Source organism: Trifolium pratense, linkage group LG1 (genome assembly GCF_020283565.1).
Source record: "Trifolium pratense cultivar HEN17-A07 linkage group LG1, ARS_RC_1.1, whole genome shotgun sequence".
NCBI lineage: Eukaryota > Viridiplantae > Streptophyta > Magnoliopsida > Fabales > Fabaceae > Trifolium > Trifolium pratense.
Genome location: NC_060059.1, coordinates 5,540,175 through 5,562,413, shown reverse-complemented (window position 1 = coordinate 5,562,413; position 22,239 = coordinate 5,540,175). Strand labels below are relative to the sequence as shown.

The 22,239-nt window shown below is 33.2% G+C and overlaps 2 protein-coding genes across 2 annotated transcripts; one reads left to right on the top strand and one right to left on the bottom strand.

Annotated features, from left to right (window-relative positions):
- Nucleotides 1-7,451: 7,451 nt before the first annotated feature.
- Nucleotides 7,452-10,052, bottom strand: LOC123902098 (transmembrane emp24 domain-containing protein p24beta3). The gene is made up of 4 exons (XM_045951755.1): nucleotides 9,556-10,052; nucleotides 8,357-8,543; nucleotides 8,052-8,159; nucleotides 7,452-7,860 (listed from the first exon to the last, which is right to left on the bottom strand). Exons 1-4 carry the CDS (start codon nucleotides 9,775-9,777, stop codon nucleotides 7,727-7,729), a joined length of 651 nt encoding a protein of 216 aa, XP_045807711.1. The 5' UTR covers nucleotides 9,778-10,052; the 3' UTR covers nucleotides 7,452-7,726.
- A 4,488-nt stretch (nucleotides 10,053-14,540) lies between these two features.
- LOC123896873 (perakine reductase-like) lies at nucleotides 14,541-17,169 on the top strand. Its single transcript, XM_045947290.1, has 7 exons — nucleotides 14,541-14,806; nucleotides 15,065-15,235; nucleotides 15,336-15,539; nucleotides 15,657-15,829; nucleotides 15,938-16,034; nucleotides 16,244-16,397; nucleotides 16,750-17,169. Exons 1-7 carry the CDS (start codon nucleotides 14,750-14,752, stop codon nucleotides 16,923-16,925), a joined length of 1,032 nt encoding a protein of 343 aa, XP_045803246.1. The 5' UTR covers nucleotides 14,541-14,749; the 3' UTR covers nucleotides 16,926-17,169.
- The last annotated feature ends 5,070 nt before the right edge of the window (nucleotides 17,170-22,239 follow it).

Below are 22,239 nucleotides of genomic sequence, written 5' to 3'. Positions count from 1 at the left end.
TCGATTTCAGATAAAAACAATTCTTAAGTTTTTCTGGAAAAAAAAGTTTCTGTTCTTTTTTCGGTAAAAAAGTTTCAGATATTTTTCGGAAAAAAAGATTTCGGTTTTTTCTGGAAAAAGTTCCGATGTTTTCCGGAAAAAAGTCCCGGGTTTTTTGGGAAAAATAGTTTCGAAATGTTCACCTGAAAAAATATTGCTGATACAAAAAAGAGTGAAAAAACATAAAATATTTGAAACTTTTTTCCGAAGAAAATATAGGAACTTTTCCAAAAAAATATCGGAAACTTTTTTTCTGGAAATATCCGAAACTTTTTTCCGAATAAAATATCGGAACTTTTTTCCCGAAAAAAGAACGGAAGCTTTTTTGTTCTGACAAAATCACCGGAATTGTTTTTATCTAAAATCGAAATTTTTCCGCCAAAAATCGGGAACTTTTTTTTTGAAAAAAAAATTGAAAATTTTTTTCCGAAAAAATCGGAACCTTTTTTTCAAAAATAAAAAATAATATAATACTGACAGTACACCATAATATCATGTACACATTCAATCCAGTCCACAAAACATGTGGTGCATTGGTGAGAGATCTATCATGGTCTCCCACCCTAGAATCCGCCTTCATTGTTTGCTTCATAAGCAAAATACTTAGTCTAGAGACATAAAATATTAATAAGATAATACTTGTACATTAAAAAAATAATTAATATTAATTTATAAAGTTTTAAGTTGGTCTCTGTGTTTAAACAGTTTTAAGTTAGTCACTTAAGTTATTAATGTTAACACAAGTTCGTTATTCTAGTTAAATTTTGAGTTAATTGTATCTACAATTTTTATGTGGCACTCTCGTAATGTATGCAAATCTTCTATCTTATGGTTGATTGAAACAAGCGGGTAGTCGATTTTTTTTTTACAAGAAAACATTGCCTGCCAAAAGTTTTAATTTCTCAAAGTTTATTTCTCTCATGAACCAATCAGCTAAAATTGGTGATAACAACATAGATAACATCGTTGGTCTTTGCATGATTTCGTTGTTGTACTATATTATATGATTCATACTCATATGATGTCTTAGGAGTTCTTGACAAAAAAAAGTGTAAAGATTGAGGCCTTGCTATGAACATAAAAATGATGGTTTTATTTTTAAACAAAAACAAGTGTTATAATGGAATCCTAAGTAATTTGTTGAAGTTATAAAAACATTAAACATAATCATTATTAGGCACACAAAAACATCTTAGAATAATTTTTGACACAAAACGCAATCACAAGATATCATAGCATAAAACGGAAAATTAAAGACATTCATTGTTCACAAAAACCATAACTCATACAAATTCAAATTTATTCTAGAGGGTCATCATAGACCCTATAAGATCCACAAGTTCACAAAATCATTTTAAAACAACCAAACATCACAAACAGAGTTCCAAACAAAATTCAAAGAGAAACAAGGTTTCAAGACCTTAGTCGAACTGGTCGAGGAAATACTCATAAGGCTTGGTGCGACTGTGACGTCGTACCTGATCGACATCTCTTGATCTAATGAAGTGTGCCGCAATCTACCTTCATTGTTTGCCCACAGAATCCAACCCGCGGACAAAAAGACTGAAAAGAACAATGTCAGTGTTAGTTGAATTAGTCAAATTTTATCCAATTTCATCTAACTTTATATGCTCACTTGAAGAAACAGTTTCAACTTGATCTCCAAAACAGGAGAACACTTATCATGAGACAAAACAAAAAAAAGAGGATAACCGGATAAATTTATAATGATTAAATTTGGCAATATTTAATAAAAACATATCTCTATTAAGGAAAGATTAAGATCATATTGATCTTCAACTTTTTTTATGTTTCAGTTATAAGTTTCCTGATCTATACTTCAGTTATAAGTTTTCTGAGTTTTTTATATTTGACATTGCGAAATTAAAATTTTAGATCCCATGAGCCTCGTTAAACAAAGATATTCATTACTGTATTTTGGGCTGCTGGACTATCATGTATGTGTTGCTTTGTTTAATGGGTCACATGAACTTTAAAGCCATGTTTGATATAAAAAAAAAAGTATGCTATAATTCAATTGATAAATTGTGCATATATAATGCAAAAAGATTTGTAAACAAGAGAACATTTGCAAAAAAATCTTACACTTTCTTAAATAGAGTCCAACGACCAAACGGTTGAACCGAACTCCACCACCAAGTTCTTGTTCAGCGATAGCAACCTCCTCAAAAAATTCATATGGAATGGCTATCATTCATAATGGACTCTAGCGCAAGGGCATGTTTTTCCGGAGGATAAAATTGCAAGACGGTCTGTTCTCTTGCAAGCAATAGAGGTGGAAATGTCAGCATAGCAACAATCATAAGGCGTTTATCGGCTGCAGTCCAGTTGGCTGTCATTGCTACAAAATATAGAGTCGTATATCGTAAGCTTCTTACCACATCATATAATAGCTTCAAAGATCTTTCAGAGAAGTTTAATGAGGTTTTGGTAAAAATCGGAAAAGTTCAAATTTTTCGTACTCAAATGGAAACTTTTTTATCAACTGTTTTTTCAGTAGCAAACAATTAATGAATTTACCCATAAAAATGGAAACTTTGTTGTGAAACCCAGGAAAGTTCAAATTTTTCGTGAGGTGAGGTAGATAATATAAAACAGGCAATACATAGTAGATAGAAAGCAGATTGAGCTTAATGATATACAATCGAATAAAATGCTATAAATTTCAAAATCAATCTACAATGAAGAGAATGATACCTTAAGGATGATGGTCAAGAGTGAGTATTGTTGCATGTATATATCAGTAATTCTACAGCAAGAAATTTGAGCCAGATTTCGAAAGATTTCATAGGATCAAGAAACACTGAACAAGTCTGAAGTCACAGTCGCACTAGGGCTTATCGGTTTTTCCTCAACCATTACTGAGATATTGGAACCTTGTTGGAGCTTGATTTACGTTTCATGTTATGTTTTTAAGTGATACTACTTTCATCCCTAATTATAAGACCCCATTGAGAAATTGCGAAGATTAAGAAAGTAGGTTGTAGCATTAAATTTGTTGACAATGGTAGTGGTTTTACAATTTTATCCTTCAAGAAAGAGAATGAGTTATTGTTTTTCTAAAGTATTTATTACAGATTGTATAAAAATATGCACTTTAATTAGGGGCATGTTGGTAAAAAAAATAACGAATGCCCTTAAAAATATGAAAGAAGTCTTATAAAAAGAGACAAAGAAAAATGTAAACATGGTCTTATATCTAGGGAATGAGGTAATATTAAGTTTAAACTTTGTTGGAGCTTGATTTAGCAATAATGATCCTTTGATTTATGTTTCATGTTATGTTTTTAAGTGATAGTTAAACTTTGTAGGAACTTGATTTAGCAAAAACGATCCAAACTTTGTTGGAGCTTGATTTAGCAATAATGATCTTTTGATTTAGGTTTCATGTTATGTTTTTAAGTGATATTATGTTTAAACTTTGTTGGAGCTTAATTTAGCAATAATGATCGTTTGATTTATGTTTCATGTTATGTTTTTAAGTGATATTTAGTTTCTAACTTTATATGAAATAACTAGTAACAACATATATGGATACTCTGCTAAAATTTTAGTGGATCTTGATTTGTTAGAATTCCTTCTTATTAAATAAGATGACTATGCTTGTAATGAACAAAAGTATGCTAGAATGTTTAAAGAGTGTTCGAAGACACTAGTTAGCATTTTTGATATATTATTTAAGAAAGATAAAAAATAAAATAAAAATTGGGGAACCCAAAATCTAATGAAACAAAAAAAAAAAGTGAAATTTATAAACATTATTGAAAGAATTTTTTTTGCGCCCATTTAAATTTCTAAATTACCATACTCGCTACTTAAGTTGCGAACTCAATTCCACCTTAAGTAGCGAATGACAATTTTTTTTTTTTTTTTTTATCTCAACCTCATTGTTTACACCCGTCACACCCCATAAATGAAAATATTATGAAAAACACAGTTTGCGAACATAGCTTGCATTTTAGCCAATAAACCTTATAAAAATTTGGTCACTGTCCAAGACTACACTTTGATTAATTACTAAAGCGGCTGTGACATAGGATCGACCAATCATACATACACCGTATAATTCATTTTCTAAATCACTCGCTCGTATAATTTATATAATGGATGTTGTGTAGATTTTCAAGGGAGAAAAATAGTTTTTTCTTTCTCATATTTTATTTCCTCATCATTCTTTGTATTTTTTTTGCACGTCAACTATCCCTTGAATGACTAATAACATGCTAAAATGAAATTGTACCAAAAATATAAAAAAAAATACTAAAATGAACGAAAATATGAGAGCCTTTCTAGCATTAAAAGCATACTCATCTCATTTAACAAGAAGAAATTCCAACAAATCAAGATCCATTAGCATAGTATCCACATCTCTTACTACTAGTTGTTTCATCTAAAACAAGAGGGATCTCAATACCTCTTCCGATTGAAAAAAAATATGTGACCTCCAATATTTAATAGGAAAACCATGAATTATAACCCAATACTTAACATTGGTATTTTTAACCAAATTCAGATTAAGCGAAGAACATATGGAGAAAGACTATGATTCTACAATCTACACGGACAGAACCAGAAAAAATAGTCGTGGGTGGCGGAAAGATAACACGTAACAAATAATATTGATCAACAAATCTAATTTCTTTTATTAGTAATCGTATAAAATTTAATTTAATGAAATATAAAAATCATATATCCTACAAAAGCAAATACATATAAAAAGTACAAACTTTTACCATGGCCAATGTAAACTTTTCTTTTATAATCATAATCAAATGTCAAAACAAAAATCAAAGAATGAAACAAGCTACTATAATTTTTAGCAAGTCGGTTATATATATAGATATGTGCCATTAGTTATAAAGGTTTGATAATTATTCTACGGTGTCAAACACTAATTTTTTGATTAAATTTACAGGGGCAACCATTATGTACATAACGTGGGGTACTATAACATCATACAGATAAGGGTGGCGATCGCCCCATATGTTACATACCTAGTTCCGTCCCTCTATTGTCAACAATAAAAATATGAGAGATCATTTGCCAAGAACATAGGAGTATAATAACTTTTTGTGCAAGACATCAATTATTAGAGAATTGTTGGACCGACAACAACACAAATAATGAACGCACCATCACAAACAAGGTCCTTCAGAACGGATGAAGCTCGCGAATGATAATCTATAATGAGATTATTTTAAAAGCTTAATATGAAACAAAAGCTTCATATAGAGAAACAATGACTATTCAACAGAATATTAAAATCAACACACCTTTTTAATTAGTTTTGTGTCATCAACACCTGAAAAATGAAAACCGGCACCTAAGAGTTAAAGTGAACAAATATTTAAATTTGAAGTTCGGAATAAAAGGCAAGTTCTGTCATGTAATTACTAACTACATACTGTAATCTTTACCTGGTCTTGTTCCGTCATCGAAATTAGCTGGTCATTAAACAAACAGAAGCACCATTCCAAAAGCAGCTGTTGCTTTTGCTGCAACACTTGTTAAGTCATATGCATGCTCAACAACTGCATAACGTGTATACTGTAAGCACAAAACATAATGCAGGGAAGTTTGATGTTGGCTAAATACTGAAATTTTTGAATCATTGACAATACCAATTACTAGAATTACAGAAAAAAAAAGTAATGGAGAGAACAAGGAAAAGATTGTACGAGAGAAAGAGAGAATGAATATGACACATAGAATAATTTGGGGAAAGTTTTCATCATCTTGCTTATATTATAACAATGGATTCTACATGAAAAGAGAGACAAAGCGTACATTAACTGCGATTGATAGGGATTACATTACCGAGATGCCTTTGCAAGAGAGATCAAAATGAAGCTGGAGCAAATGCAAGGACATATAATACCACATAAATATAACCTGCGAATTGAAGAACAGAAACCCCAAAGAGGCCTAAAATGGTTGTGGATGCATAGTATTATATTTTTGAAGTCCCACATCGGAAACAATGTAAACTAAAACGAGGTAAGATGCTTATAAATAAACTAAACATTTATATTAAGTCTCGGTCAATCACTTCAGGGGTATAAAGCAACTGGTTAATTTTGCCAACATTTTTAATATTTGAAATTTTAAAAATATATCAATTATCGGGTAAACAGAATTTTTAACATACTAGCCGCGAGGCTCTAATTTAGTTTTAAATTTGTTTGTGAAATTAACAAATTTAGTTTTAAATTAAATTCTTTGTGAAATTAACAATTTTCTTGAGTAAAAAAAAAAACTTTTTTGTGCAAGATATCAATTAACAACACAAATAATGAACGCATCATCACATACCACGATGTTTAGTATTGGACATTAAAAAAATAATACCACGATGTTTAGTATTGGACATTAAAAAAATAATGAATTTGTCCCGTAAGTGTAACTCAAATTATAACTACCAGAAACATTATTGGAGTGATCCGGGTTTGAATCTCGAATTCCACATTTAAATGTGTAAGAGTCTAACCACTAGGCTACTTGACAAATAAATAAATTAACAATGGATTTTAGAAACTTTTTATAAAGTTAGAACTGACCCCGAACCAGATTAGGCGGTCCAATCAAATACTGATGCTGAAAACCAAAAAGAAACTAAATATGTAACAAACATTGGTAGAAAAATGAACTCGAGAAACAGTTTATAGAGTCAATGACCATATTAAAATTTTTATATTCTCAAAAGACCAATTTTAAAATGCCTTACAAAATCAAAGACCAATTTAATTTTTTACTCCTTAAAAGATAAAACTAGTTTTAGCATTTGATTGATAATTGCGACTCTTACATGCTGCTAGCTAAAGTTTCCTACAAAAGTAATTGCTGAAATTCTGAAACATCAATTGTTTGGCTTGAAGGCGAGGACCGAGATCAAAATGAATAATTTAGGAGAAAACTTAGGCACAATACTAACAGCGTGCTTTTGGTACGAAACAGGATGACAAAGTAATAATATCAGTCATCCAATCTAAATCATTGGTGAAATTAGTGACAGATTAATCATAGTCGTCCGATCTAAAATTTTCAATGGATGTAGTTTAAAACAGTGGAAAACAATGTAAAAAATTACTGCGGTGGATCTGGAATTCTGGATTGCTTTTGGTACAGCTTGCCAATAACAAAATGAATAATTACTTTTAGGTACTTACACCTACACGTATCTATCTGTTAATACAATAGACACGGTCTATTTTCTTCCACACAAGAAATTTCCATAATCATGTAGAACAATATCACAATCTCCATCCTCTAATGTAGAACAATATCACCAGCAATCATGGCCAAACCATTGTATATCAAAGTATAAGGTAAACACGTGATTTCCTTCCCTCAATCATCCGTTGAACCAAACTAACCCTTAAGAAACCCCGGTAAACACAAAATATAAGGTATCATATTGCATACGAAGTATTGTTCCCACAAGATTTAATTTTCAGTCAAAATCCAGTGAAGTTCAGACCAATGAATATAAAAATCTAGTTGTATATCAAAGTACAAGTGACGGCTGTCTCCAAAAGAGAGCAACAAAGTGCTCACCAAAAATAATAGTTATAATGTTTCACAGAGAGAAAAACATCTATAAACCCCTAACCCTTTAATTTAATTTAACTAAAAGAAGGAAAGGCATAAGGTTTCTGAGGGAGGGGACTCAAACACGGTTGTAAGCCACTGACTTGCTGAAAAGGCGCCTGATATATATGACTTGCAGTGCACTAACAGCAGCCAACAGAAGGTACTCTGCCACAGTGTAGAAGATTACACGTTTATGGGTACTCTCGTTCGCTACAAACAACAGAGTTGGGTAAGTAAGAATGAAAGTAGAGTGCAGCGAGCCCAAAAGGAGGAAAAAGAAATGTGTCCATATATCTTATAAGTGCATGCATTATATATGATGACAAGAATATTAACATGACTACCACGATCAAATTTTCCAAGTAGAACATCGTAAGTTCATGGAAAAGAAAACTACTTACTGTGGCGATGCCTTGCATCACGAGCTCTCAAGTACTTCTGTTCAGCTGTAACAGATTCCAATGCCTCTCTGAGCTCGGCAATTTTAACATTAATTGGGTCCAAATGCTCTGCAAATCATCAAAATTAAACTGAAAGTCCAGATAACAAAAACATAGGGAAAGAAAAGAACACTCAGATCATTGTACACAACTTTCAAGAAGTAACTAAGGTAAATAGTAAATTTAACACTTCAACAAATACACACAGTAATATGATCATTGATTGTGTAATATACTAAAAGAACCCAATTTCACATAGAACATACCGTCCTTGGCAAGGTCATGCTCAGAAGGAATATGACCAACATGGATATAGAAAGAAACAGTCTCAGGTGTTGAGTGTGGGTTATGAAAACAAAATTTATACATTCCGTGTACTGGGGCCTTAAATTGAAACTTGTCTCCAGAGGTTCCCTTGATATCTTGGACAACATTTCCTCCAGGTGATGTTACCTGCAGATAACCGCAAAAATAAGGATATCTGAAAAGCTAAAGTTACAAAACAATATGAAAATTTGGGCAAAGTCATTCTAAACTGAATCTGACAGCTATGCAACAACAGATTCATAGATTAATAGTAACCAAATATCGATTCAAGTGTGCTTCCTATAATACTAGCGAGCACACGTTATTTTTTCATGCAAAGGAGTTATCAATGAGTTTCCCACAGCCAATAACAATATAGTCAAGCCTCTAGGTATCTAGATCTCAAGCTGCATTCCGCAATATATAAAAGCATAACATAGCTGAGAATAAATCCAATTAGGTGCAGAAAATAAAGACAATCCATTTGAATATCAGCATTCAGCACCAGCCAGATGGACATAAAATACAAAAGCACAAGATGTCCTTTAAGTGTTTTTCTTTTCCCTCCCTATTCCTTCCTTCATTCACCACCACTTTCAACAATTCAATTTTCACCCTAACTTGGCTAAAAAATTTCACATCTTTAGCCTTTTAAAGGTGCATGAAAAATTATTTATATATTCTATATAGTTTGCGAACATGCCGATCTAACTTGGACTAATCAATACTAAATCCTATTATGCACTAACAAACATCGGTCAACAACCTAACAAACAACTACAAATGTTCAATCTAGATAAGGTTAAGCACAAAAGACAAGGAGGTATTGTACTGCCAAGGACTCACCAATCACCATTCATCATACAATGTATATCAATAAAATTAAACCTAACATTCCACCATTCACCATTCATTATATAGCACAGCAAATTCCCTCTTAAAAACCCTAAAAAATAAAAATTCAATTTTTCCCTCACCAAAGCAAAATACAAAACACCCCAATAACTTCATCGATCATAATTCAACGAATTAAGAACTGGGCAAGGAAAATTATAAGATTAAAAAAAAAGTGACCCAGAAAATCCAAATTGCACAAAAAAAAAAAAATACGAAATTGAAAACCCATAAGAGAAAATTACCGAATTGAGATTGAACTCACCGAGAAATCAATGCCAGGGTGATCAGAACTCCAGAAAATATCATGGTCAACGACAACAAAATTCCCCGAAACGGTATCACCCTCATAAAGCACATATTCATAGAGACATTCAACCTCATTCACCGTAACAGAAAGAGATTCAATTCGATCAACGAAGATAAACAACAAACACATAAAAACCATCAACATCTTCGCGTTTCCCTTTCCTTGCGCTCGTTCCATAACTTTTCCCTCTTTTTTATTTATTTAATTTGGGGGTTTTTTGTATAGGGATTTTATTTTGAGATTGAAAAAAGAAAAAGAAAATTGGGGTTATGGGAAAATTGAATGGATCTTAAAGATTGAATATTTGAGAAGGATTTTGATCCTTTCTCCGTTTCTCTCGTTACTGCAAAATGCAATGTAACAAAACGGCAGCAAGTGTAGTCGTACTGGTCTTGAAGGGGTGACTGAGTTTATAATAAGCTTACGTGTAAAACGCAGAGAGACTGCGACGTGCACTAGCCAATCACAAAATAGAATACGTATTGCCTAAAAATATTATAGGATATTTATATTTAATTTTTAGATTAAGTACTATAAATGTGTAAAAAAAAATTAACTACGATATTTATTTTTTTCATTGATACATATACTCTTTAAGATTTGTATTTCTCCTAATCTAAGTTTTTTTTAATAAAAAAGTATAATTTAGTAAAAATAAAATAAAAAGTATAGTTAATATTTAAAAGTTTTTCAATAATAAATTATAAAAAACTATTTCAATGATACAAAATATAAAAAAAATTAAATTCTAAATAAAATATTATACTTTTATGTTACTTTTTTAAAATAACATTGAGAATAAACTTTTTTGAAAATAAATTGTGATACGTAGTAGGCGGGGTTGTATGTTCGATCATTAGGTTCGTTGCAAAAATAAAAAAATATTGTATCAACTTTTTTTTTAGTACATAGAAGAAATGACAAAGTCAACATAAACTTACATACACAAGTGAGGGAGTCGGGGTTCAAACCCCGATCATGGCGTCCGACTTAATAATTTCGACAATTTTTATCGGTTGAACTAAAAGTTGTTGACAAATATCAACTTGACAAAAAATAAAATAAAATATCACATGATGATCTTATGATGTTGTAACCCCACTCACATCACATACAAATTGTGAAGTGGAATAGAATGCAATTAAAATGCAGTATCTTATTCACCCTTGTTATCCATAACAATAAAACTAGCATAACATATTAATTCAAAAGCTAAGTTAACACATGAGAATTATGCATGTTGGAAGGGGAAGAAGTCTAAGTTAACACATGATAAGTCCCACATCGTTTAATACATGACAGAAATTAGTGTTTATAAGCTTCTGACAAGGATGTCAGTTGCCGAGTTGGGTAACTCCAGCTTGTAACCCATGTGGGGGCATCAAAGTTGTTGAACATGGCTTAGGATTTGACAGGTTGGATGGTCGTTGCACCTTGCTGGCTTGCCCGCTCCAAGTTGAGAGTTGATCAATGGGACCTAAGCGAAAGCTTGAGTCTCCTTGATTCTAGACTAGAGGGTACTGTGTGAGGCTGGTTTCATAGAGCAGCGAATACCTCTGGCTCTTGACAGTGGAGGGATAACAAGCTGCAGCACTTCTAGCTCACATTGCCTGGCAAGCCTAGCCACTTGAACCACCACTTTTTTGTTCTCCTGCATTAAATATTCCAATGAATTATTTCTTACACTGTTTTTTTTTTTTGGGAAACTTACACTGTCTTTTCTGTTGCAATAGTTATTATGTTGGAAATTGAGTTTATGCAAATAATAAGGGTTACATCAGTAAAATTTTCTAGCCTCTTTATTTCTCTTCATATCCTTCCCTTGCTGATTTTTTTTTATAATATTTATGATGGTGGCATTTGAATTTATAATGCTCCACTCCTGCAAGTGTGGCAAATAGCATGCACTTATGTCTCAAGGATATCATTGTAACCATATACATGCTTGAAATTGCAAGTTGTCGAAAGTTTTTGTTTCAAGTGTTCCCCTTGCTGGATAAATCTTTTCTCTCATTGTACTGCGTGAGGCTGGTTTCACAGAGCAGCGAATACCTCTGGCTCTTGACAGTGGAGGGATAACAAGCCGCAACACTTCTAGCTCACATTGCCTGGCAAGCCTAGCCTCTTGAACCACCACTTTTTTGTATCAAGTGTCCTCTTTCTTTCTCTTCATATCCTTCCCTAGCTGATTTTTATTTTTTATAATATTTATGATGGTGGCATTTGAATTTATAATGCTCCACTCCTGCAGGTGTCTCAAGTCAAGGATACATTGTAAACATATACATGCTTGAAATTGCAATTTAAATGGATGTTTAAATCTATTCTGTTTCTGCATCCTTATGCAAATGTCATAAATCAATCTGCCTTTAATGATATGTAGCTAGCACCATATGTTCAACTTCAAATACATTTAATCTGTGATATATAATATGGTAATTTATCGCGCTTCTTCATATATAGAACTGTAGTGGCTATTGCCATGCCATACAATACAAGCCTTGAAAATGTTGGTTGAAAATTATGGATAAGAGGATCCTTCAGATTAGTTCATAATTAATAAGACTTTGTTCTCCAAATTTCATCTACAAATGCTTTGTAAAATACTTTTACTATTGCAGTTTGAGTTTAATTTTCAAGCAGCAAACATGGTAATGTTGAATGGTTCTGCCCATTTGAATCACTTTAGATTTAGTGGTTAGGCCAAGAGTATGATGCTAGCTACTTTGTAGTGCAAACTTCTCCAACCTTCTGCATTAAATGTTTCACTGAACCTGACTATCTATCACACAAACTGTTGTTTCTGGTTTCCAGTCAAATATGCTACTAGCCTACTAGACTGTAAATTGTGAAATATACAGTTTAAATGAACTGTTCTAGACTAGAGGGCACTGCGTGAGGCTGGTTTCACAGAGCAGCGAACACCTCTGGCTCTTGACAGTGGAGGGATAACAAGCCGCAGCACTTCTAGCTCACATTGGCCTGGCAAGCCTAGCCACTTGAACCACCACTTTTTTGTTTCAAGTGTTCCCTTTCCGGATAAATCTTTTCTCTCATTGTGGTAGTGTTGAGTGGCTTTGGTTTTTTGGCCTCCTGCATTAAATATTCCAATGAATTATTTCTTATACTGTTGTTGACTTGTTTCTGTTACAATAGTTATTATGTTGAAAATTGAGTTTATGCAAATAAGAGTTACATCAGTAAGAATTTCTAGCCTCTTTTTTTTTAATAAGTCCCACATCGTTTAAAACATAACAGAAACTAGTGTTTATAATCTTCTGACAAAGCAATCAGTTTGCCGAGTTGGGTAGCTCCAGCTTGTAACCCAAGTGGGGGCATTAAGGGTGACGGAACATGGCTTAGGATTTGCCAGGTTGGGTTGGATGCTGCGACATGTTGGCCTGCCCACTCCAAGTTGAGAGTTGATCAATGGATCCTAGGCGAAGGCCTGAGATTCATTGGTCCTAGACAAGAGGGCACTGCGTCAGGCTGGCTTCACAGAGCAGCGAACACCTCTCCCTCTTGACAGTGGAGGGATAACAGGCCTCTGCACTTCCAGCCCACAATGCCTGGTGAGCCTAGCCACTTGAACCATCACTTTTTTTGGGTTCTGTCAATAGTAGTTTTCAACAGCTTTTTTTCATATATCATCAGATCTCTATGGTCATGATAATGAAATTGTGGATTAGGTGATTAGTAACCAGATTATAATAAAGTTTATAATTATTTCTATGAAAGTATCATTTTTACCAAAAAGAGAACAGTTTCATTGCATAAGGCTTGGAGTCAAAATAGTTTCTTCCCTTGACATGTTTAAGTTTAAATTTAAAAGTAGGGGCATTAAGGGTGACGGAACATGGCTTAGGATTTGCCAGGTTGGGTTGGATGCTGCGACATGTTGGCCTGCCCACTCCAAGTTGAGAGTTGATCAATGGATCCTAGGCGAAGGCCTGAGATTCATTGGTCCTAGACAAGAGGGCACTGCGTCAGGCTGGCTTCACAGAGCAGCGAACACCTCTCCCTCTTGACAGTGGAGGGATAACAAGCCTCTGCACTTCCAGCCCACAATGCCTGGTGAGCCTAGCCACTTGAACCATCACTTTTTTTGGGTTCTGTCAATAGTAGTTTTCAACAGCTTTTTTTCATATATCATCAGATCTCTATGGTCATGATAATGAAATTGTGGATTAGGTGATTAGTAACCAGATTAGCTCCAGCGCTCCAGCTTGTAACCCAAGTGGGGGCATTAAGGGTGACGGAACATGGCTTAGGATTTGCCAGGTTGGGTTGGAGGCTGCGACATGTTGGCCTGCCCACTCCAAGTTGAGAGTTGATCAATGGATCCTAGGCGAAGGCCTGAGATTCATTGGTCCTAGACAAGAGGGCACTGCGTCAGGCTGGCTTCACAGAGCAGTGAACACCTCTCCCTCTTGACAGTGGAGGGATAACAAGCCTCTGCACTTCCAGCCCACAATGCCTGGTGAGCCTAGCCACTTGAACCATCACTTTTTTTGGGTTCTGTCAATAGTAGTTTTCAACAGCTTTTTTTCATATATCATCAGATCTCTATGGTCATGATAATGAAATTGTGGATTAGGTGATTAGTAACCAGATTATAATAAAGTTTATAATTATTTCTATGAAAGTATCATTTTTACCAAAAAGAGAACAGTTTCATTGCATAAGGCTTGGAGTCAAAATAGTTCCTTCCCTTGACATGTTTAAGTTTAAATTTAAAAGTGGAGCTATGAAACACGGACACGACACTTACATGTTGACACCGGTGAAAGCTATGAAACACGGACACAACACTTACATGTACTCGTTGACACCGATGAAAATTTGAAAAAATTAATTAATTGAAGGTAATCACATGTGCTAGTGTCATGTTGACGTCGGATACCAGGCACATATTTCATAAGAAGTGTCGGTGCTGCTACGGAGCTAAAGAGTAAAGACAGATATTATGCACTAGTACATACTATTTATTTATTTTGGAAGCAAAAGTTCTTGTTAAGTTGATAGTGGGTCAGAGGGGATAGACACTTCAACAACCCTTTGGCTTTAGCATAGTTTTTATTCTAACTATTATTTGCTTTTGTTTGTCAACTTTGCATCTCAGGTAAGGCAATAATAGCGTTGAAGAAGAATGGAGAAGACTGAGATTCAAGTCCCAAGAGTCAAACTGGGTACCCAAGGTTTAGAGGTAAACTTTCATCTTCCTTATTTGCAAATACTATATCATTAAGATTTGTTTTTCATAACAGCACGATTAGTTCAACATTAGGAGGAACAAGACATTAAATTGACATTAGGAGGAACAAGACATTAAATTGATAATTGATTAGTAACCAGTTCTTCGTTGAAATTTGTTGTTTGCAGCAGAATGATTACTTATATATTAAGAGGAAAGAGACATTATTAGTTTAATATTTGTGAATCATAAAGTATTTGTGGAATGCAGGTTTCTAGGTTGGGATTTGGATGTGGGGGATTATCTGGAATTTACAATGCTCCTTTGTCACATGAAGAAGGATGCTCAATTATTAAGGAAGTATTCAATAGAGGGGTTACCTTTTTTGATACATCAGATCTCTACGGACACAAACATCATAATGAAATCATGGTTGGTAAGGTAACATATTATCCAATAACTAACAAATCCTTTTTATTGTAACTCTGAGTGTTGAAAATACATGAGCAAACTTATAAGTGTCTTTTTTCTTCTGTCATAGGCATTAAAAGAACTTCCTCGCGAAAAAGTCCAGTTGGCTACAAAGTTTGGTGTTACTATGTCTGATGGAATGGTTTTTGGAGTAAAAGGTACCCCTGAATATGTGAGAGAGTGTTGTGAAGCTAGTCTCAAGCGGCTTGATGTTAAGTATATTGATTTATATTATCAACACCGAGTTGATACTTCAGTTCCAATTGAAGACACTGTAAGTTTTCAATGGTCTTAACTCTTAATTATGCATACCTTTCCAAGTTCTAACACTTGTAAACTCTAGAAAATACTTATATGATTAAGTGATTTAACATTGATCTCTTTATGAAAGATGGAGGAGCTCAAACAACTGGTAACTGAAGGAAAGATAAAATATATTGGGTTGTCAGAGGCTAATGCTGACACTATAAAGAGAGCACATGCAGTTCATCCTATTACTGCTTTGGAAATGGAGTATTCCTTATGGTCCCGTGACATCGAAGAAGAAATAATTCCACTCTGCAGGTATAGACATTGAACAAATATCTGCTCATATAGCACTAGTTACAATTATAATCCAGTTGTATCTGAAATCGTTTTTACAGTGACTAAAGAAGCCTTGTGTACTTGCAGAGAACTTGGCATCGGGATAGTGGCATACAGCCCTCTTGGCCGTGGCTTTTTTGCAGGAAAGTCAGTTGTAGAGGCTTTGCCTAGTCAGAGCTTGCTGGTATGCAGCTAGTTACAAGTAATACAGTTTTATGTTTGCAAGAATTTGGAAATTTTCCTAAAAATGATGGTCAAAATAACATTATTGAGAGAGATTTGGACAATTTGTTGAATCAGATCTCTGCTGAGGGAAAAAGGCATAAATATCGCTGAATTGGTACCTTCCTTGCAGTAATTTTCTACTGAAATTTTTTCCTGTATCTGTAACAGGCTATGCATCCAAGGTTCACAGGAGAAAATTTGGAAAAGAACAAGCTTTTCTATGAAAGAATCAATGACTTGGCTTTGAAGCATGCATGCACTCCTTCTCAATTAGCCTTAGCATGGCTTCTCCATCAGGGAAATGACATAATCCCTATCCCTGGTACTGTCTTCATTTATATTTAGGAAGAATACTTGTGTTGTATGTTCAACATATGTGATGATTTTTAGCTTTCTTAAACCCTTGGCATATTCCGGCAATCTACTTTCCAGATTTTACTTGTTATCTCAAAAATTACTACTCGATAAAGAAAAAACATGATGATATTAAAACCATTTTCTTTGTAATGTAACTTCTTTCATAAGTCCATCATCTATCTTTGCTTGGCATAATGTTTATTTCTTCATTGATAGTACCTAAAATCTTGACCATAAAGTGTGTAGATATTGTAAGCATGAGACTAAATTGATTCTATTGACCAAGTGCTTTATGATGTATTTGTTTGATACCATAGGAACTACTAAACTGAAGAACTTTGAAAACAACATTGGATCTTTGACTGTGAAGCTTACAGAAGAAGATTTGAAGGAAATTTCTGATGCAGTTCCTGTTGAAGAAATTGCTGGGAAACGAGAATATGATAGTTTATTGCAATATAGTTGGAAGTTTGCAACTACACCACCAAAGTAATTGCATAGAGAGAACTGTGAAACTATGTAATTAACTGAGTGCTGTGTTTGTATTCCACCATTATGCTTATCTCAATGAAATAACTACTCCAGAAGATAATGCCAATAAAGTCGAAAGAAAAATGCTTATTGTTATGAGATAGTTACACAAGAAATGCAAGAATTCAATCTATGTTGTAGCAATATAACATTTCCAAATAATAATCACTCACCCTCCCATGTATGGTCAAATTTCATATTTATAACGATTCTTCTGCCACTGCTAACTGAACTAATTTATGTATGCGTTTGAGAGATCACAGGGGTGCTTTTATTTCTGTTAGGATAGATATTTGTGAGAAATTTTAAGAACTAACGTAAGTGACGCCACTATGATTTGATTGAATGTATGTGTAAATTAAATTTACACCATAAACACATAGCAATTATTCTCTTTATTTTATATGATCTTCTGTTCTTGTTATTAGTTTGTGATTTTCTATTGAAACTTAAAAGTTGGTTTCATGGAATAAGTTTTAGGTTCTTGGTTAACTAACCAATTGGTTACGGTAATAAAATTAGCATAGTAAATTAATCGGAAAACATAGGCATTGAGAAATGAGCATGTTCAAAGGGGAATGAGTCATAGTTAGCATCTGTCAAAAAAATAAAAAAATCTTAGTAAACATTGACAATTCCCACATTGGTTGCCTAGTTGGGTACCTCCAGCTTGTAACCCAAATGGGGGTATCAAGGTGTTGGAACATGGCTCTTAGGATTTGTCAGGTTGGGTTGGAGGTTGCCCCATGTTGGCCTGCCTGCTCTAAGTTTAGAAAGTGATCAATGGTTTGTGGGCGAAGGCTTAAAATTCATTGGTCCTAAACATGATGGCATTGCGTCAGGCTTTCTTCACAGAACAGCGAACACCTCCCGGTTTCGACAGATGAGGATAATAGACCTTTGCACAGGATTGCGTCAGGCTGGCTTCATAGAGCAGCGAAACACCTCTGGCTGTTGAGTCTTGACAGTGGAGGGATTGACAGGCCTCTGCACTTCTGGCCCATGATGCTTGGTGAGCCTAGCCACTTGAACCATCACTTTTTTTTGGGTCTATGTTCCATTATTAAGCAAGTTATTGTCTACATTTAAATTTGTTTCTTCGTGACGGCTGTTTAATTCAATGTTAAGAGGAAGAAGATAGTTCTGCATTAAGAGGAAGGAAAAATACATCACTGCATTTGTTTTAGTCCCTTCAACAGTGGTAATATTGATTGGCATTTTTCTCTTTGGCATTTTTCTCTGAATTGTTGCGTCAAATGTTTCTATTGATATCTTCAAGGATTTATTTTCTGGTAAATAGCTGAGCAGATATCATATACCTACCTCAAAATCAAAGTCTACATGTTGTAAATTAGCTAGAGCAAAAACATTAGTCTCCAAATTAATTAAATGAATAGTTTTAAATTCTTAGTTAACTAAGGATCAGTCATAACCACCAATTATTATCTTATCAATAGAGCAATAGAATGTTCTAGACTATACTATATATATACCGAAGTAAAAATCTTTTACAAGTAAAAGGAATGTTGAGTTGCTCACAATCAAGTATTTTGATGATGTGGCACTCTACAAGAAAAGTTTACAATCTCTATTAAAAAACCTTTTCATCATCTCCTTTAATTAAATCATTTTAATTTTAATTATCAATATATCAAATTATCAAGTTTACAATCTCTATTAAAAAACCTTTTCATCATCTCCTTTGATTAAATCATTTTAATTTTAATTATCTTTAATTAAATCATTTTAATTTTAATTATCAATATATCAAATTATCACTATATAACTTCTTAAAAGGGACCAACTAACTAAAATGAAAAATTATTAAATTAAAATGGACCAACTAATATATAAGATTTATATAACCACAAAATATTCATGACTATTGGAATTCTTTCAATACTAATACTAATAAAAAAAAATGAATCTTTTACAAGTAAAAGGAATGTTGAGTTGCTCACAATCAAGTATTTTGATGATGTGGCACTCTACAAGAAAAGTTTACAATCTCTATTAAAAAACCTTTTCATCATCTCCTTTAATTAAATCATTTTAATTTTAATTATCAATATATCAAATTATCAAGTTTACAATCTCTATTAAAAAACTTAATTAACACCCTATAAATAGTTAAGTACTCGACAATCATCTTATGTGGATAGTGGGTAAATGTATCTCTATTTGTCAGGCATTATATTTTATTAATATATGTGAGACTTAATTTTTTTTCATCTATAAGACTTTCTTTACCTTAACCAAAATTCAAATATATAAAATCTTCGTCCAAACTTATATATTGACAACAATAATCTTTTACAAGTAAAAGGAACGTTGAGTTGCTCACAATCAAGTATTTTGATGATGTGGCACTCTACAAGAAAAGTTTACAATCTCTATTAAAAAACCTTTTCATCATCTCCTTTAATTAAATCATTTTAATTTTAATTATCAATATATCAAATTATCAAGTTTACAATCTCTATTAAAAAACTTAATTAACACCCTATAAATAGTTAAGTACTCGACAATCATCTTATGTGGATAGTGGGTAAATGTATCTCTATTTGTCAGGCATTATATTTTATTAATATATGTGAGACTTAATTTTTTTTCATCTATAAGACTTTCTTTACCTTAACCAAAATTCAAATATATAAAATCTTCGTCCAAACTTATATATTGACAACAATAAATATTCAAGTTTATATAATATAATAAGGAGGAGAACAGGATAAAACATACTTATATTTTTGCTTACGTTGCATCCTTGCTCCTTATAAAGCCTATGAAATGGCACCTCATGTAAGGATGTGTATTTAACTCTAATGGCAGTTTGTAAACCATCTTTTTTTTTTATTGATCTAATGTTTGTAATTAGACAACTTTTCTTTTTCATTTATTATTTTATTAGTCTAATGTTTTAGCTTATTTGTTTCTTATTTTCTTTTTCATTTATTATTTTATATAAGGTAAAAGATTTGTATAAAAAATTGTTGATTAATGGGAATATAATTAATTATTTTCATGTGAATAAGTTGAAGAGGATAAAAGAGACTTCTATTTATTGATTTTGAAGTGCCTTAAAATTTATATAGATCGAGGGTATATTGATGTTGGAGGCATTCAATTAAAAGAGGACAATCCAAATAATTTAGAAATATAAATATGTGTCTCATTTTTAAATACTATATTATCTACAATGTGTAGGTGATCTACTTGATCTCGATCAAGAGAAATATAGAAACAAAAACAAAGTAGAAATTAAATTTTTTTTTTTTTTTTTTGTAGTTGACACTCGAGTCATGCGGTTCTTATAATTGTAATACATGTGTACCGGGCCATGGACCAGGGTGTGATTTGTTAAGGCCCAATACGAAAAAGCCCAATGGGAGCATCTAAAGGAGAAGCGTGAAAACAACAATGAAAAACACATGATAAGCATGATCCACCATGACTTGGAGAAGAAGGAAGAAACTTGGAGAAGAAGGAAGAAGCTTGGAGAAGAAGGAAAAGTAACCGCCCACTACCCATGAATTCCTCTCCAAGCAAGGCAGTTACTTAAGAAGCAAGGGAAGATTTTTTGCCTATAAATAGGGTCTGTTTCAAGAGAAGAGGGAGAGGACTTTTTCACTGATTCTACATAGACTCACTCTCATCATGAGAAACCACCATACTTTCATTCTTGTAAAGAGACAATTCTTTCATTCTTGTAAAGTTAATCAATTTTTTCATACTTGTATCCCTTATCAATCTTGAATAATACAAACTCCCTATGTTCTAATCGAATTCTGACTTATAAAACTCCCAGGGTTGTTGGGATTGAACTGAGTGTAATCACACCATTTGATCAATAATACAAACCCCCTTGTTTTTTACCAGAACATTTTCAGTATCGTTGGTTGATAGCAATAATCATTTTTCCTGGTGCTAGCATATTTTGAGCAAGGCATGTAAGAGTGTATAGAAAGAATATTTTTGTATAAATCATAGCTGACTTTTGAGTGATAGCAAAAGACACTTCATATAATACTTGATCTGTATAGCAGAACTGTTTCAGTAGCTTATACATCAGGAGCAATAAAATTATGTAAAAGATTGTAACCTCTCTTTTTCGCTTTACTAGTAATTGGCGGTGTGAGATAATATTTATACTTATGGTAACAATTGAAAGATAATCTTAGGTGATAGAGCACCTAAGTAGTGTCCAGTTTAAAAACTCAAGACTAAAGATATAGTGCTTACCTATTTCAATGAATGAATAGCACATTTAGTTAATTCATATGTACATCCCCAATTTTATTTGAAATTAGATATATTTGAATCTACATATTTATTTGTTTACATACTCATTGACATTTGACGAAATATGTATGCTTACGAGGAAATCACTCATGTAACCATTTCAAACGTCGACATCATCGCCGTCAAAGTCATGAAACCGAGCACACAAACATTATCGGATCATTTGTTAAGCTTGAATAACCATAGTCCAATACAAAGTACTATGTTAAGGGTGGAGTGCCCCGCTACCAATGATCATCTTGAGGTGGATGCTGTTAAGAAGGAAAAAGCTGTCAACGAGCAACCGTAAGACATTCCAAATCAGATCAAGACCGATGCCTAAGGCGTGTCATGCTTCTAATTGAGTCAAGAAACAAGTTGGTCGACTTCTTCATTGTTCCATGGCGGAATGGACAACTCAGGTCTCAGAGACTATGCTTGGAATCAGGTTAAACTTTCCACTTTTATTTTGGTCCACTTTTCTCGGTTATGAGTAAACATTAATGAGACTGTAACTATTGGTGACTGTCATTATAACATCAATATCGCCCTGACTATGTGTTAAGTTCAAAAAGTGATAACAATATTCATTATAACTCTTTTAGTTTCTGAGTATAAATAATGGTCTAAGAACCCTTTGCCTAAATCCATGATCCACTATAAATTAAATTCTTCCACCATGATAAGGTTGATTTCCTTGTTGCCATGTTTTAATTTAACCAATATATTTAATGATGACAAGTACCTTTCACCTTCATTTCTATATGATTCTTCTCGGGTGACCACATTTTTATTCCGTCATTCTAAAGATAAATTGACATATAATTTAGCAGTTATATTATTTGATACTGAACTATCTCTAACTCCATTTCTCATAATGTTGTTTGTGTCTTTCTTACATATGTTCAAAGTACTTTGACAGCAACACTTTTTCAAGAGGTGATCATAAAACACAAGCAGTTGGTCATTGTTGCCACTCGGCGAGAAAGAAGCCG

Coding starts and splice junctions, on each gene's coding strand:
- LOC123902098 (XM_045951755.1), bottom strand. CDS start 9,777: ATGGAACGAGCGCAAGGAAAGGGAAACGCGAAGATGTTGATGGTTTTT. Junction 8,160..8,356: donor GCATGACCTTGCCAAGGACG/GTATGTTCTATG, acceptor GATGATTTGCAG/AGCATTTGGACCCAATTAAT. Junction 7,861..8,051: donor TGATGCAAGGCATCGCCACA/GTAAGTAGTTTT, acceptor TGTTGTTTGTAG/CGAACGAGAGTACCCATAAA.
- LOC123896873 (XM_045947290.1), top strand. CDS start 14,750: ATGGAGAAGACTGAGATTCAAGTCCCAAGAGTCAAACTGGGTACCCAA. Junction 15,830..15,937: donor GAAATAATTCCACTCTGCAG/GTATAGACATTG, acceptor GTGTACTTGCAG/AGAACTTGGCATCGGGATAG. Junction 16,035..16,243: donor TGCCTAGTCAGAGCTTGCTG/GTATGCAGCTAG, acceptor TATCTGTAACAG/GCTATGCATCCAAGGTTCAC.